The 19103-nt window shown below is 37.1% G+C and overlaps 1 protein-coding gene across 4 annotated transcripts in view; it reads right to left on the bottom strand.

The window, feature by feature from the left end:
- Positions 1–9400: 9400 nt before the first annotated feature.
- Positions 9401–19103, bottom strand: part of LOC124775008 (regulator of chromosome condensation) — a 101179-nt gene continuing 91476 nt past the window's right edge. For all 4 annotated transcript variants that reach the window (XM_047249762.1, XM_047249761.1, XM_047249764.1 and 1 more), the window contains 2 exons: positions 14674–14832; positions 9401–10075 (listed from right to left, as the gene is read on the bottom strand). In XM_047249762.1, coding sequence (XP_047105718.1) covers positions 9879–10075; positions 14674–14832 — 356 coding nt within the window. In that variant the 3' untranslated portion in view covers positions 9401–9878. The remainder of the gene's footprint in view (positions 10076–14673; positions 14833–19103) is intronic.

The following is a 19103-nucleotide window of genomic DNA, read 5'->3' as shown; positions in this document are numbered from 1 at the left end:
CTTAGTACATGTGGGTTTAATACATCATCATAGTTTTCATAACGATTATTCTGTCTCAAGTCTAGAACATGTTATCTTTGTAATGTCAGACACAAATAAAATTACACATTGAATATATCTGATGGATTTTATTAAGCACTCGATCATAATAACAACAGTTCATTCTATGAAAACACCTATTGTATCTATAAGGTGATAAAGATGCTTCATCCTGTTTTTCTCAGCATATCTACTCAACATTTCTACGACACTGATAATTATATATAAAACATACGATTTTACAAATAATGACATATGGCATGTACATCTTAGTCTTTGATTTTTCTGGCATTTGATAGGAATAGAGACATGTTTAGTAAGTATAACAAGATCAAAAGGTTAAGTGTCTTATCAGCTTCTGGACGTGTTTACTTAATACTTTACTTAAGTAAACAGGTTGGATTTTCAAAATATGCTGTTTACTGATATCCAACACATATGTTGAACCTGTAATTTCATTCAGATCTAACATAACAAATGTAGGTATTTAGAAGCAAATTTAACCTTACACAAGACAGAATGGTGTTTAAATCATAATATACTACACACACATATTCTAAGGTAGCTTATTGGGTAATTAGAACAAGTGAGTTAACGCATGCTGTGCCAATTGTGCTTGTTTTTAGGGTAGAACTGAATCTGTTCTGTTTGATTCAGGGGCTGATGATGAAACTGTCTGCACAATAAGAGTTCTTCAGAGCTGTGTGCTTTTCAACATGACTTTCATAAAATAAGTGACACTGTGTACAAAAAAAAATTCAATAGCTTTTTAAATGCTATAACTTTTCCGGAATATCAGGGTTACTTAATCCTTAGTTGAGAACTACATCCCTCATTGTCAAAAGCTTCATGTAGTATCTTGCACTGTAGTGCATTTTATGAGAGCTATAATTTCTAGAATGCTGCATGTAAGAAGGGCATTAGCTCTGTGTCAGTATGTTTTTCACAGTCGTTATTGATCAGAAATAGAGGAATAGGGTGGAAATTTCTTAAATATAATAGACCATCTCTATAGATATGATCTTCCTCTGAGGACATATATTCCAAATGAAAAAATAATACAAATTATTTGAACCCACAAATTCAAAATGAAGTGATACGACTGTTAAAACATTCTATTTTAGAGTGGATCATCAGTGAAATTAAATAGCAGCCATTCTTTTCACTTATTACAGACACAACCCCTGATGTATCAAGGACCAATTTGGTGTTGCAACGTACTTGACTTAGTTTTAAGCAAAGCAGACAGAAAAAAGAGTTTGAAATAAAGAAATTGTTTTTAGGATACCTTGAGGTAAAGGGGCCATGTTGCTGAGTTTTGAAAAAGAAGTAATAATTGATTTTGAGGAGATACAGCTGGATATCTGCAGAGATCAAGGACACGATGGTGTTATGTCCATGAGTGGCAAATACTCGTATTTGCTGTCAATAATTAAAGCAAACGTGCCAAATGCTGCACCAATCTACAAAATGTAACGATTATTTTTTGTCTTATGTTATGTTCATCTTTTTAATTTGGAAAAGCGTAGAAAAGGCAGTTAGAAACTACGAAAGACTTCAGCATAAATATTTCACATGAACTTGTTAGCATAAAAAGGTTTGCATCTAAAAATTAAGAAATTGTTGTCAAAGATTTCAAAAATTTTATTTGTTGAAAATACTTTTTTATAAATGGTCTCCCTGATGTATGGAAAGCCCTCATCAGCTGTACTTGATTCTGCCAGTTATTTTTGCTATGGCAAAAAGATCATTTTCTAAATTGAAATTAATAAAAACGTTCCTTAGAAACTCAACAGAAGAAGACCAGGTGAAGGCTAACATGCCACCTCCAACACCAGGATGGCTGCATTAGCACTTCCATCCACATCAAACCTATGAACCACCAACAATATCTCCACTTTGACAGCTGCCACCCAGTCCACACTAAGAAGTCCCTTCCATACAGCAGAACACCCGCGGTGCTTGCATCTGCAGTGACAAGTGGTCCATCCCCAAAAATTTTGAGGGTCTTTCAGAGACATTCACAGTTCAAAGTTACGCTCTAAACCTTGTTTAGAAACAGAGCTCCCAAGCCATCTCTCATCACCTACCACCCCCATTCCTTTCCAACATATGCTCCATCCGGCCCAAATGGTGACTTCTCTCTTGACTCATAGGAATGGAGCAATTTAATCACATTATCCATCAATATTTCAACTACCTCTCTACATTCAGGTTTCAATTTATCTCTCAGCAGGTCCTGAAATAAAAAATATCCTCCCCGCCACACCCGCACTGGTATTCCGCTGTCCACCTGGCCTACACAATATCCTCCTCCGTCCCTGCTCCCAGCCCCTTGGCTTAGTGTTTATGTCCCTGCAATAAATCTAGATGCAAAACCTGCCCCATACATTTTTCCACTACCACCTATTCTACTTGTTTCGGGCATTTCCTATCTGTGAAAGCAGCCAAGTGATTCACAAATTAAGCTGAAGGTATGACAAGTAACATGCTGTCTGTCTGCATGAATGGCTACATCTGAACTGTGGCCAAGAGACAGCTGGACCACCCCATTGCTGAACATGCCACTCAAAAGGATGTGCTTCACTTTAACAACTGCTTCACAGCCTGTGCCATCTGGATTCCTCCTACCAATGCCCACTTTTATGAATTGTACAATTGGGAACTCTTCCGACAACATATCCTTTTATTCCCATAACCCTTCTGGACTTAACCTTCGTTTGTCCCTGTCCACCCACGTATCCCCTTTCCTGCTCCTATTCCCGTACTACAGACGCCTTCTGTCCCATCAAGTGCATATGCATAGTCCTTTCTTATTCTGTACTCCCCCCTCACCAAAGCATCACAACTTTATAGTTTGTTCAAAATTACTGTAGGATTGGCAACTATGGTGGAAGCAAAAGGGGAAAACTTGCATTCTGCCAATTCCACAATAACTCGAGCCACAGCAAGTGCCCAAAGTTGCCAAACATATATTTATTTCACCATAATTAAATATTTAATCTATATGCTACATGAAATTGCATATTATTGCTTTTTAATCCTCCTATCTATTTTGTCATGTTCTCAATAAACCATATCATTAGAAAAAATATCTGAGTCCAACCTATCATAAAAGCTGAAGACAGGAAAAATCACATTCTAGGGCAGAAAAAAAATGATTGGTTGCACTTTGAGTTTGCTTATGGACAGGCTTCTGCTTGATTTTCAAAGAGCAGAAATTTCAGTACTCAAAAATAAAGCAGGTACAATAACAAAACTCCATGTAGCATTGTAGTAGTCTTTATTGTGTGTAGTAAAGGACTTTTGTGCTGTTGAGGTTGAGGGAGGGACAAACAAGGCAAGTGGCCTGATGTTTTCACACTACCAGCACCTTCTACTGATTCAGAACTGGGGGACCATGCAAGAAGCAAAGTTTGCCAAATAGTTCCTCTTCAGAGCACATGACTGTTCATGTTGCATCAATATTACCATCTAAATTAAGATTTTGGATTACAGTGCATGACACTTTTACTGTTGATGTAAAGACTGTTCTATGCTGAGAATGCAGTAAGCATATATAAAGTCCCAGAAGAGCACCCCACTGCAATAGTAACCACCACACATGGATACCCGTCGATGAAACAATGGACATATGTGGACATTTTGTTGGCAACCATCCTCAAAGCCATTCTTGATTTCCAGTAAAGTTAAATTATTAAGTAGTAGCACAACCTGTAAAATACAGTCTTAAAAGTACTTCAGCTTGAGGGAATTCGAGAAAAAAGAAATTCTTGATAAACAAAGGAAAGTCTGGGGTGGAAATTTCTAGCAAGTTCCTATGGGAGCAAACTGCTGAGGTCATCAATCCCTAGGCTTACACTCCACTTAATCCAACTTACACTAAGGACATAACACACACACACACACACACACACACACAAAAGCTCGAGGGATGACGTGGCTGTCTGGGATGGTATAACAGTAATATGGAAAGGATATATTGCTACTCACCACATAAAGGAGGCATTGAGTCTCTGGCAGGCACAGAAAAAAGAAGGTTCTGGGGCCCTACTGCGATTGACATGAGCATCAGTCTATTGGGGATAGGGAGAAGGCATAGAGCAGGGAGGAGGAAGAAGAGCAGGGTAGGTTGGGAGGGGGGGGGGGGAGGGGGAGGACACTAGGGATGTAGTGGGGACAGAGTATGGTTGCTATAGTAGGTTCAAAATTGCTTTAGGATTGACAGTTTTGGGAGGAACACGTTAAGGTGCAAAGCAGAGTTACAATGTCCTGCCACAGAACATGTGCATAATCTTACGTTTCATTCATCTCACTCAAACTTGCAAACTACTCACATTAACTAGCATCAGTTGTTCTGTAAGACCTACACTGTGTTTTCATTTGTTTTATTTGCACCAACAAAATTATTAAGACAATATCCAGACAGTTAATGGAAATGCATTTTCTGGAAATATTACCAAATTTTCAGCACGAAAGAAACCTTCTTTTGTTACTAAAGTTAGGTGAACATGTAAGTGAATGAAATCTTAAAAATACAACATATTCTCATCTACTTCAAACCAGAACTCTGCCAGACTTTTCTAACATGAGATAGTTATTGTTAAATATGGCTCGCAATGGACCGCTTGCGCACCTGGCACTAAGTGGTCACCCATGTAGTTTTGTTAAGAAAAATTAACCTGTTATTTATTTTAGTGATCCATCTACTAATATCTAATATAAAATTTATGCATGTTTCTTGTGGTGTGAAAATTTATATTAAATAGGCCAACCAATACTGGGAGAAAGAAGAAAAGTGACATAAAAAACATTACTTCAGTATTGCAGCAGTTATATTGTAAACAGTAATATTCATTTTATGTTATACGGACTGAATTCCTGAGATTAACTCCAAACAATGGAAAATCCAGGATGGAATGTAACAATACGAGACAAGGAAAGTTGCTACTCACCATATAGCGAAGATGATGAACCACGATAGGCACCATAAAAAGATTCACACAATCATAGCTTTCGCCCATTAATGCCTTTTTCAGTAGTGGACACACACACACACACACACACACACACACACACACACACGCACACACACGCACGCACGCACGCACGCAACTTGCACACACATCTGCAGTCTCAGAGAACTGAGACTGAGTGTAATTTCAACTCTCAGACTGCAGATGTGTGTGCAAGCTGCGCTAGTGTGTGTGTGTGTGTGTGTGTGTGTGTGTGTGTGTGTGTGTGTGTGTGTGTGTGGGCGCGCGCGCGGCCGCACGCCTGTGTTTCTATTGCTGACAAAGGCCTTAATGGCCGAAAGCTATGATTGTGTGAATCTTTTTATTGTGCCTATCGCGGCTCAGCATCTCCGCTATATGGTAAGTAGCAACTTTCCTTCTCTCGTATTGAGATTAACTTCTTTTGGAGATATTTACTGATAAGACTGCCTTATTAAAACGTAAACACTCACACAACTATAATTTTGTTACATAGTTACTTTCCATTGCAAGTTGCGCACTTCAAACAGCAGCTGAAACTGCCCACACTTCATTTCTATGGTGATAATTCAAAAACACTTCTGACACCACTCTTGTTGTCATGGCATATGCTTGAAGTATCACTGTAATTGTCACTGTTATTTATTGAAATAATATTTACAACCAATGCTCTATGTATGTTTGTCAGCCTTCTTGCAATCTTCACTCTTATGGTCCTAACAGCTTATTTTGTGAGTGTTGCAGATAGGGTATATTATTATTATTATTATTATTATTATTATGCCAGGCTATGTAACCTTTTAATTGGGAGTCATATTAACTCTGGATTGAAATGGCAGTGGTAAGGTGGTAGCTTATAGTTCGTCAGATTTTAGATTTCCTATATGGAGAACTGTGTTTTATGGAGAGAGATTCATACCACAAGATCCACCTTTCTAAGGCTGTCACTTAGATCGATGTTATGACACTGAAGCCAATCACATCCTCCTTCCTCTGCTGTGATAGGTGCCTCGTCAACAACTGAATGGTAAGTAGCATTAACTACATTCTAGGACAACTATTGACGGTTTTCCCAGGTTTTGAATTAGTAATTCTATGAACCATGTTGCAAATGTAATACGGTTTATTTCTTCACAATAATCACTTGTCTTCATTGATTTAAAAAAATCAGAAAATCCTTTGAGGTGCATGCATGACAAATAATAAGTCTGTCCTCTTAGTGGAAAGTTGTTTCTATTGTTTACTTACGTCATCTGGCCTACACTGCTTGACAACATGAGCAGAATTGACTCATGTCTCATCAAGCCACATTACTTCATCATTATTTGTGCCAAAGATATACCTTAAAAAAAAATAAAAAATAAAAACTCGGCATAGTCATGCAGCTTCATTCTCACTCTCCATCAACACATGGCCCCAGAAATGCCCATAGTAAAATCCTAGCACATGCAGTAGGTGTATGTAATTGCCTCCCAAAAAATTTGATTCCTTTAGAGTAATGAATACCATGCCAAGTTTCAGATTTCCTTTTTTGTGTGATAATTATTAACATAATGAATCGCATCCTCGGCAAGTCAATCTGTATTGTTGATCCAGTTATCCATACTATACCCCCCCACCACAAAGAGTTTCCAGCTTGTGTTTTTTCAGCTTGCTTTTACTTCTCAAACAGTTCCTTGCCAACCTTCACAACAGCCTATGTGTTTATGTTCAGAGTTGCAACAGTTGTCTGCTGTTAACAAAGAGTAGCAGGTCAGCAATAAGATTTACAGTATCAAAGTAGGCATGTAAAGCGCTTAACATGTATCTCGACTGATCTTGTACGGCCAAGAGAAAGACGTGGAAAATTTTCACTCTTAACTATTGACAAACTTCCGACATTTTTTAGTACCACACAACAAATAACAAAAAAACAAATACAATAACAACTCCTGCAACAGTAAAAGTGACTACAAACAAACTCTCAGAGTTCAATGATCAAGCAGGGCAGCAAGCTGCCTGAAACTCGAGTGCAGTGCAAGAAATACAACACTGGCAACACAATTCGAGAACATTTATACTTTCCATGTGCACAGAAACAAAGGAAAAAATATGAAACTAAATAAGAATCTGAGTTCTAGTTATTACTGATTAGTCATTCCTGCACTAGTAACCTACAAAGCAGATTTAATGCTGACTACCCTGATATATTTAATGGTTCATCATGCCAATCCTATTTTAGTCTTTGGAAGTAATATACCATGGGAACACTTGATAGTGGACTTTATTTTCTGGAACATTTATTAAATATTCTTAAGCCATCCCCCTCTCTCCCCCTCCCCAATTAGGAAAGTCTGTCCTGCTCATGCCAGAATAATAGTACCTATTTTTGGTGTTGCAAGCCTACCAAATTGCAAATATGCTATTTGCCGCGAATAGAAGGGCACACTTTTATTTATGACAGCCTATTCAGACATTTCACAAGGATCACAGCTTCTTGTTATATACAGATTGTTGGAGAATCGTGTTGTTAGAAGCACACTTACATTTCTGAAAGTCTCAAGGTATATTTAATGAGAAATGCACCATGAAGTTCTCAAGTGTCTTTCGGCGCACTTATTACCCAATCCTATATGAAAGTAATCAACTTTTCTGGAGCTATTCAGCAGTCAAGTTTCCATTTCCATGGACCATCAAGGGTATTGACACAATACTGATTAGAGTTCAGCTTCATCTCATCAGCTGCCTTGAAGGAATTCCAGAAGGCTACAGAGTAAAATGCCAGGCTTCCAGAATGAATCTTTCATTCTGCAGTGGTGTGTGTGTGTGTGTGTGTGTGTGTGTGTGTGTGTGTGTGTGTGTGTGTGTGCACGCTGCTTTGAAGCTTCCTGGCAGATCAGAATCATATGCTGGACTGGGAAACCCAGAACCTTGCCTCCCACGAGCGGTGCTCTTATCAACTCAGCTATCTACAGACAGTTCGTGACCTGTCCTCTCAGCTTGTGTTCGGCCGGTACTACCAGTTTCCTACTTTCAAACAAACTCAAGTTTCTGAGTCTGAGTCATGTTCTGGCACACAATTTCAAGTTTTAATCTTGGAGAGAAATTTCAAAATGCCAAGCTATTTGTCTGTTTATTTTCTAAAGTGCTGTGATCATCCCCCCACCCCCACCCCGAGACGATAATTTAATCTCTGGTATAAAATGTGAACTCTTTGGGCCCTGCATGGTATTACCACAATGTAATTCAATCAACTGTTAGATGTGAAATACCATCACATCACCAGGTACGATAATAACGCAAGTCATCACAAAGTTATGTTCTTATTTAAATCTATTATGGAATATTGGTTGCTGATAATTTGTAGTGTACTAGAGAACACATGGTTTTTATTCTAGTCCTTGATCACCATATAAAGTCCTTCGACAATGACCGGTTTCAGTCAGTAATGACCATTTTCAGATCTGTTCTACACCATGTCCTAATGTGATAAAGCCATAATGGCATTGTCAAAACTTATAAATACACTCGGCAAAGCATTATCACGTAGCATTTAGCAAAATGACTGTGTGGACAATGTGGCCTACATTTATGTGTTTTGACAATGCCATTATGGCTGTATCACATTAGGACTTTGTGTAGAACAGATCTGAAGATGGTCATTACTGACTGAAACTGGTCATCAACAAAGGACTTTATACTGTGATCAAAGACTGGAATAAGAAACATTGGACAGTACCTGGATCACTGCTTCGGATTCACGACTATGTTGCAACTTGTGAAACTAGAGAACACAGCCTAGAAAAGCCAGTGGCCAAATGCAAATCGACAAAATAATACAGTTGTTTATGAAATGATGTTATAAAACATAAGCAGAAACATGAAGAACCTAAGAAAATGAGGAAAACAGAATCAAGAAAGAATAAATGCAAGTGGTACAGATAAACTAAAGATAATGGGGTACAAACCAGGAAACTGATGGTCAGTAGATGGCAAAACTGAACTATACACAAAGAAAGAAGGAAAGGAAGAGAAAGAAGTGGTGATAATACATAAAACACTATGTGCATTAGCTGAAGTAAAACAGTATGTTACCTGGAGGCAGGAAATGATATTAAATCAAACGAGAAAAAGAATAATAAAACAAGAATGTCAGGAAAAATAATAAAAGTACTAAATTAAAATGAAAGGCAATCATCATATTTACTTAGTTGTTTCATTTTAGAAAGTGTTTCTTTCTAACAGTTACACTTTTGATTCAAAGGAACATTACCACTTAAAAGAACAAGTATTTAAAATGAATTTTCCACTATTTGCCAAAATGTTTTCCAAAAGAATACAAATCATTCAGGTTATGTATCGAGGAGAAAAAGGCAAATAAAAGTATCTTACTGTACAGCGATTATATTTTATCAAACATAACCATTACTGTGGTGACCATTGTATGTGGCAAAGTAGAGTACATAAAACAGTTTCAATCAGTATAATTTTACAGATCAAAATGTGTGATCATAAATAGAAGACTGAAGTCATTAACACATATATTCAAGTAATGGACTTTAATATTTACAACATAAAAAATCTGAGTTTTTAAAATGAAAATTCACCTTCACTGTGAAACACAAGCATGTTTTACAAAACTTCCGTATCATCTGCTTTCCTCCTTTTCCTTTAGTATTGTGTCAATGTCAAACCATGTAAACTTTGCATGTAGTCAAATGAGTTAGAAAACAAGTGGGGATGGGGGTGGGGGGAGAGAAGAACGCTGAACTGGACTTTTAGTTATTAACATTACAGCCAAAAAACACTTTTCCCTATACACAAATTTGGTACAAAGTTGATACAATTTCAAAACTGCTAACTGCACTATTTTTCCTCTGTCACTTTAGCACTTTTAGCAAGCAACACAGTATGCTGTCCACCAGCTGACACTTTCAACACCACATGTGACAGTAACTGCTTTCCTTTGATTTGTCGTGGCTCATACACATCACTCTCATCGTCTCCATCACCACTTTTTCCAAGCTGTCCATTTGTTGCCATTCCCCAACCGTAAACTTCTCCTATAAAGAAAAATTAAGAGATGTTGACAACAGATGCACTGTACACATTAAATTAGTGTGGTTCAGTTTGAGATATTAATTTCAAGCAGGACAATACATTATCTACATAGTGTAAAAAACATTAAAGAAGTAGCACACAACACACATTTTGGTTGAAGTTTACGGAACTCATTCCCTATAAAAGTAAGACCAAGATGAAATTTTGCAAACCAACTGTAAAAAGTCATTTCTGGAGAGGACTGCTTATCAAAAATGGAATGAAGTGATTTGATACATGTACACATAAGACAAGTATGCACACAAATAGATTTATCAATAAAAAATTCCTGAGATTTCAGCTCTTGCTTAAACTTCCAATTGGGTTACCATAAAAGTTTGATATGCAATCAAATCATGTGGTGGGAAATTTTCCAAACTAATAGCCAATCTACATGATGCAGAATCAGTACGGTTGATAGCAACAGTATGCCAAGCATAACCAGCTTTTGCATTTAACATGAGTAAATGCAAAATCAATGCACCTATTGAGAAACACAGGAGGACCATCTAAGACATGAATAATCTTGGCTGCATTCATATTACAATCAGTTTCCACATCTAAAACAGTCTTGTAAATAGTTGAACACCAACAAGATACATGACAGTGAGGCATCTCAGTGAATGAGTAACAGTACCAGAGCAATTACTTATATACCAAATCTGGCAGTCACGTCATTCACACACACGTGAGTAAAGGGGACTCTAGTTAGCTAACGTACATCAGTAGCCAGAGTCAGCCATCCACAACAGCGCTTTGGAATACATTGCGTAATTACTGAGAAGTGAACCCAGAGGACAGGATACTGAGATGAGGGACAGAGAGACTACAAAGGAAAGAAGAAATTGCATCTTGGCTTTTGACAAGATCAATGTGGTTTATTAAACAAAACTGTTACATCTTGAACATCTACAGGTTCTCGTTGTATCCTTGTCATATTACTGGCTGATGATGTGCATCCAGCTCTTATGGTAATCTAATCTGAAGTTTCAAGAAGCTTTTTTTAAATTGATAAACCTCTGTGTGTGTGTGTGTGTGTGTGTGTGTGTGTGTGTGTGTGTGTGTGTGTGCGTGTGAGGGGGGTGCGCGCGTGCGCATTCACCATATGTGCAAATTATCTAAAGACAACAGTGTATCTGTTTTTACTAGATCTCTTGGAATGTCTATGAAATTTAAACTTCTTGGTAATATGACGGTGTATAACAGTATTTAGATGGCTACTGATCTGTAGCATCAGCCAGTAACAGGACTAGGTTACATCAAGAACCTGTAGAGGTCACATCTGTATCAATTTTGTTTAATAAATTACATTAATTTTAACAATTACCACATGAAATTTCAAATTATTCACAACACTGTTTCTTTAAACATTTACCATCAGCAAGCTACAGTTACTTTCTGAGCTTCGTTTTAACACGAATGGTCATATCTCAAAAGCACTACATAGTGGTTGCTTGTAAGTACTTAAAGGTGACTCCCATCAGTTGTGGATATGAGACATCAGCATTATTTTCTTCCACTTTTACTTATAATTTTGTACTGCAGAATCACAGTGGAAGCAGCTCCAATCATTTAAAAAAATATGCATACTTAGTGTATTTGGAGAGCAGTAAGAACTGACTTATCGTATATTGAACAGTCACTTTACATAAATTTTAAGAGGGTTATAGTTTAGTTCACCACAAGGCCAAGTATTTTCATGTGCAAAAATGTGACAAAAGAGGTGTGAAGTTTTAGGCACAAAGGTGCCAATTCCAAATGTGAAATTATGGATTTCATACACAAGTTATTAAATCAGAAACCTCCCCAAAAACTTCGCCAAGCCATGAAAAGTCTACTGATTATGTCACTAATCACACTTATTAATTCAGGAAACTGTTGAAACAAATCTTCATTGAATATTTCAATGCTGTTTTAAAGAAAACAGTACCTGTCATTACTCAGCAAATATTTGCAAACAGAAAAGGAATGTTGTACACCAAAAGACAAGATATGCATATCCTGTTTTTAAAATAATGGTAATCAATATTTTTGTTCACTGCCATGTCCTCCACATCAGAGACATTGAATAAACGTTCCTTGAACTTTTAATTTCCAGTGTGGTACACTGTGCTTCCTTCTCAAAACAGATCACATTCAGTTTTATTGTGGCTATCGTCAGCAAGAAGTGTCCATATATAGCAAAGTTCATCTCGCAGTTCTTGTTCACCTGATAGTTCCTTAGCCTTTCTTAAAAGTTGTGGGATCATCTGACAAAACATCCAAGCTTCTGCATAAAGCCAGAAAACTACTACACAAACTACAAAACTTTCTACAATGTTCCTATCTATAATGATGGGAGAAGGTGATTAAGTAGTTCTGCAATTTGAAAGCGCTTTTTTTTTTTTTTCTTGCAGGACCTTTTTCAAGAGTTTGTTACTGCAAGATACAAACTCATTCATGTTTGAGTATACATCTTTTAATGACTGACTAAATGAATAACCTGCACAGTGCAGATCTTAATTTTTAAGATACATGTGTTGTGTGTCGAGCCTGGGAAGGCAAAAAGAATATAAGAAGCTAGAACTGTAAGAACTAGCCATACTCAATCATATTTTACTTCAGTCCACAGCACAAAGTATGATTTAATAACATTTTACATCATGATAGTGTTGACTATTCTCAAGCAGGAAATATAACGTAAGCACAAGTTTCACTTCTCCATTCAAGTGTCACTGTAACATTGAATATATCTGCGCTGGCATTAATTACTACTCATCTGCTTTGTGATACTTTTCCTTCCTAGTTACAACTTTCTTGAAGTACTGTCACTTGGACAAAATCTCTGACAGGCAAACATCCACAGGTGAGAAAAATATTAATAGAACAAAAATTCACTTCAATTGCATCTTATTTTATAACATTATCTGTTTTGAAGCCTAAAGCTCCATATTCAGGTGTCACCAAGAAAACAAATGTGTGTGGCAGTCAGGCCAGTCAGTCGTGAGGGATTACACCCACGCCAAACAAATGCATGGGAGTGTAGGACCAACAACCAGGGCACCCTCCTCAACAGCCAATAAGGAAGTTTTTTTTCCTTGCTGGTTGTTGAGATAGGCACCCTGGTAGTTGATCCTTTTCTGTCAGGTGTTTGGCATGAGCGTGATCCCTCATGATAGGCTGGACTGCCACTCATTTATGTTTTCTTAATAATATGCTGGCACCAGATGATGGAGCTTTAGACTTTCAAACTGATCACGTAATAAAATAAGAAACTTACTGGCACCTGAACTGGATTTTTACTCTATTAACACTCTCAGTGGGGACAGACTTTAAATACTTCTCTTGATACAACCTCATAACGGGATTGTAGGACTTGGGAAAGAGAACAGCACGTGTAAAATGCAACTTCTGTCACAAAAGCGTATCAACCAATAAACTGCTTCTTATGTACCAGTTCATTATTCTTGGCATGCTTTTCACTTTCCATATGCTGCTGAATACTATTTCATTGGTACTTTTTATCAACACACACACACACACACACACACACACACACACACACACACACACAAACACAAATGGACACACCCATGGCAACTGCAACACTGACAGTCAATTATTAATGCAGTTGTCTTGGCAGATGGAGGCAGGCAGGAGAGATGGGACACAAGCTTGGAATTGGCAAAGGTGTGGAAGCAAACTGGCTGTAAGCTATTTTGCAGAAACCGTGGAGAACCTTATAACGATGGGGATTTGAAACTCAGTCCTGAATGTGAGCCTTGGAATTGTATTTTCCCCAGTGTTAGTTGTATGTTAATACAAAGCAGTATGGATAGGTTTACTGATGAAGACAAAAACAGGGCAAATACAGAAAAAGTGTCAGGAAGAGTAGGAAATCAAAGATAGCCTTTTACTAAGCGCTGTGCCAGCTTCAATTCACAAGGAAGAAAAACTGGTGAAGAGTTGATTGACACACACTAAATGTATTGGCTGCTTGAATGCAGTGAAAGAGAGTCCCAACAACACTAAGCTGAGCTGTTCCCACAGTGATGGTAACCACATCACACAATCTTTGCACCTGTAGATAGATGCTTAAAAGAAACATTGTGTTTTGTGTTGTTGATTCTGACAATTTTATATTACAGGCTTTTTCACTGTCAATTTGTTGCAACAACAACATATTTTCCTCGCTTCTTAGAATTAGAAACATGTACTCTTGCACTTTATCATTTCCCTAAAATACAAAGTGACAAGTTGCTGTATTGGGTCAAATCATTCACGAGAATGAAAAGGCTGACAACTGTTTCACAACACATGGGACAAAATGAGTCGTGACTGGCTTCCTTTGGGATTCCCAATGTCAAAAATCAACATTACAAAAATAAAAATTTGAAACTTACTCTCCAGCATTTGCAGTTGAGGGTTAGTAATGGAATGCTAAGCAAACATAGTAAATAAACTTGGCAAACTATTTCGTTGTAGTTCTACTATGTGTCAAAGGTAAATGTTGGAAGTGATACTGTTAAACTAATTGATAAAAATAATAGGCATTTATCTTTCTAAAAAAACATGAACCAACCTGCATCATTTACAGCAAATGACACTGCTGCACCACATGCAATATCAGTGCATTTCATCCCAATAAGTTTTGGTATAGCAGTAGGTGTAGTGATGTCTTCACAGTCTTTGCCTAATCCAAGGCGCCCATAATCTTTACGACCAATGACATAAACACCACCTAAAACATACAACATTTATGCCTTAATTAATCATGTCAGTATTCGAAACAAATTTCATCAGGCCATGAAGTAAACTAAAAAAGGTGTCACCTGTGTACAGCTTACTCACTGAAGAAAAACTGCAGGCACCTATACACAAGTAAATTCATGGCAAATGTGTGTTACCCGTCTAAGAAAAGAACTGGTTGGTTCTGAGCAGTACAGATGACACCAACACTTAATTACAACTTCACAAATGAAATGGTTGTCTCAAGCAAGTAACAAACATATTAAAAATAGTTGGCTGAAAACAGTTTCCTGTAAGAACTGGCCATGAAAATCGCCAAAGCCCCTAACGTTTGTATTGGGATAGCCCTTCAGTGAGTCTCACTTATCTTCACAACTGAGCAGTCACTGGTGAATGCTGGAAGTATGAATAAATAATTGAATTAACGGATTCTACTTGAGCACAACACTTTCAAAATGTTAGCTGAGTTATGATAACTTCACTGACAAATTTTTGTGTTTGTACTTGTTCAAGACATAAGGGACATTACAGACTTTCCATCTTCAATTATGTTCACCCATATGTGATCCTAAGAATATCAATCTCCTAATGCAATATTACGAAAAGGATTGTTGCAAGTCACTATATAGTGGAGATGCTGAGTCACAGATAGGCACAACAGAAAGACTGTCAGAAAGTGAGCTTTAGGCCAACAATGCCTTTCTTAAAAATACACACACACACACGCACGCACGCACGCACGCACGCACGCACGCAAGCACATGCACACAGGCATGTGCGCACGACCAGTCTCTGGCTGCTGGGGCCAGATTGCCTGGTCTTATCAGCCGGGTCGTGTGTGTGTGTGTGTGTGTGTGTGTGATTTGTCTATTTTCAACAAAAGCCTTGTTGGCCTAAAGCTAACTTTCTGACGGTCTTTTTGTTGTGCCTATCTGTGACTTAGCATCTCCACAACATAGGGAGTAGCAACTACTCTTTCCATAATACTGTTACATTCCATTCTGGATTTTCCACTGCTTGATTCACTCTCGTAATTCAGTATGACAACTATCAAAAAGAAAAAAACATATTTGAAGATTAAAAAATTTCCTGTGCAATTTTAGGTAGAACACATTTTGGCTTATTAACATATTTGCCGGTAGGTTTGTAATCGTAAAGTTGATAGTTCGAATCTCATTAGCAGCATATTTATTAACTTCCATATTTGATAACATACGGAAATGTTTCTTGACAAATATTAACTAAGCTTTTCAATAAAATTTTTTTTTTTTTTAGTTTTAACTGCTATATATGCGAATGTTCACAATAAATTCTAAAGTTTAGTGTAAAAAACGAAAAATGACATAGAAAATAAAATACCTTTTCACTTCTAGGTAACACTGAAGTACATAATATTTTTTAAAGGCATTTTGCATGTCTGCATCAAATTCTAATCTATTTCACAAGACAAGTAATTAAAAATATTAATCATATGTTGTAATACTGGAGCTGCAAATACGTTGCACAGGAAAACATACTGAGGAAACACACACACACACACACACACACACACACACACACAAATCATATTAGTTATGGATAGCCTGTCAAGAGTGTATGAAGCATTTGATTCAACAAAATAATTAAAGCTGGTGGGGTATTACACCAAGCAACAAAAGCTGATGATTTGTAATGTATGCAACTACTTACTATTATTAGATACATAAATACTGAAAATAAAGCAACACATGCTGTGCCGCTACACATTCAACACAAACTGTGTGTAAAGTTACTTTATACTGGAATACTAAAAGGAGAAAGAAAGAGCACAAACAGATTATAATACATGCCTCCAGAATACAGTCATGTCAGTTAGCAAATCTTACATAAATATTCAGTGAACATCAGTGAGATATGCTTCAAGAACAATGAGGAGATTAAAGTTTTGTAGTTTAGTAATTAAATGAAATATTCTGTGGATGTTAACTTCTTCAATCCATTCAGGGCTTGTGACATTTCAAGAAGATCACATTCCTCCCATATTGTGTTGTGCTGAAATGCCATTGCCCATTTCCTCATAAAGATACTGGTGCCAGTGGGAATTTAAATGTTGTAATAGATACTCTAAAATAATTTACTTACCACTTGGGCCAGAGAGTTTACACCCTCATCAAAACAAAGACTTATGAGCTGAAGTATGAAATTACTCTTGCCTTATGGCTTCCAAAGTTAGTTGCAGTTTCCACAACAATTATTGACTGACACTACTGGTCCACCCCCAACAACTTCACCACACAGATATGCAAAAAAGCTCACAAACTCCGCCAGTCTGCAACAATGCCTCCTTTCATACAACAGCTGATTAGCATCACTTTTGAACCTTTGACAGGTCACCTATGATGTGATGGCAGTGAACTAAAGTATACAAACAGCCTGTCAGGTTCCTAGCATTCCTACTTTGCTGATGCACATAATGTGACATACACATGCAATTCCAGACATTAAATGTCAAATCTAGGGTGTGGTCATAATATACTGTAATTTAACTCAACTGCATACTCAATTAATTGGAAAAATACAAGAGAGGATTCAATCAACTAAAAGTACTTGTATCTGCTTACAAAATAAAAAAAAAAAAAAAATCATTTATGTTTTTATAATCACCAGATAACTAAACCTGTCCTATTATGAAGAAATAAAAGACACAAAACTTAGTGGGGATGCTGCTGGTTTGAAAACTGACAAGGCAAAACAAAAAATCTGAGAAGGGGCAGCCCCATGGGTGGGACCAACTTTTTGTAGCCATGAATATGGCAGTGTATGTTACAAGGATGATGTTTGGTTTGTGGGGCACTCAACTGTGTAGTTATCAGTGCTCGTACAAATTCCCAATCTTTGCTCAGTCCAATCTTGCCACTTTCATGAATGATGATGAAATGATGAGGACAACACAAACACCCAGTTATCTCGAGGCAGGTGAAAATCCCTGACCCCGCCAAGAATTGAACCTGGGATCCTGTGCTCAGGAAGAGAGAGCGCTACCACGATACCATGAGTTGCGAACAGTGTACGTTACGGTCTCCAGTATTACAATCTGCAACCATTCACCAAAGTGGGTGCTCAATTGCGAGTAATCGATGGAAATGAATTTAACTTGTTTCTCTAGAGTCTAGACCTTGTAGTGTTCAGCAGAATGGTGGCATAGCACAGTAGTTAAGATACATTCCTAATGTGCAGCAGGCTTTGGGTTTGAATCCCACAGGTGCACTGAAACTGTTTTTAAATCTTCATAAAGATGACTGACTGTTGTTTTTATTCAACCACTTGGTTTAGATGTTATTTTTAAAAATATCTAATCCTTTGCTGTGTCATTATTTCACCACACTGACTTTATTTACTCTCATTTTTCCTTCCAAATTATTTTTTTTCCTTTGAAATCTTTGTGTATGTTATTTCTTTTTATGTATCAAGTCCAATTTCATTTCTTCTATTTTATCATTTTACACAGGTCTTCATTATATTGAATCCATTATTTCCATTCCTCATTTTGCTTGAATTTTGTGTTATTTATAATCCTTTCTTCCGATTAAATCTTCATCTGCATTACTGTGTCCATAGTGCAATGTTTGCATGGTGGTTACGACCCAAATAATGTACAGTCAATGTTAAATAGATTATTTTATCTTTAGTTTTTTTAAATCAATAGATCAGCATTTTCAAACATTTAAATATCATGATGATAAATAAAAATAATTAAAATCACATGCACAAAGATTCCAAATAAAAAAGGAGGGGGGTATGGGGGGGTGGGGGGTGGGAAGAAGAAGAAAAGAAAAGAGCAAAATAGAAGCCAGAACGATGATGAAAGTAACACATCAAAAGATTAGAAATTAAAAGAGTTACATTAAAACCAATTAACTGAATAAAAATAATTTCGATAAACATTCAAAAATAAAATATTTCAAAGCACTTGATGGAAACCAAAGATACAACCTTCTGCACATCAGAAGTGTACCTGCACTGTGCCACACCAGCATTCTGCGTAACACTATTATTTTAAGGCTCTATATGATCAAATGAAATTATTTTTTATCAATTACTTGCAAATGAGGACCCACTTTGATAACTCGCTGCAGGATGTGATACCTGGGACCCTAACTTACACCATCAGACAGATGGCTTCAAAAAGTCAATACAACTCCTGAGGATCTCCCCTTGAGCGTAAAAATAATTGTGCTAACAAATTAAGAAAAAACAGCAACAACAACAGTAGTAGTAGTAGTA

The sequence above is a fragment of the Schistocerca piceifrons genome, chromosome 2 (genome assembly GCF_021461385.2).
Source record: "Schistocerca piceifrons isolate TAMUIC-IGC-003096 chromosome 2, iqSchPice1.1, whole genome shotgun sequence".
Taxonomy (NCBI): domain Eukaryota; kingdom Metazoa; phylum Arthropoda; class Insecta; order Orthoptera; family Acrididae; genus Schistocerca; species Schistocerca piceifrons.
This window is presented reverse-complemented; position numbering and strand designations above follow the sequence as displayed.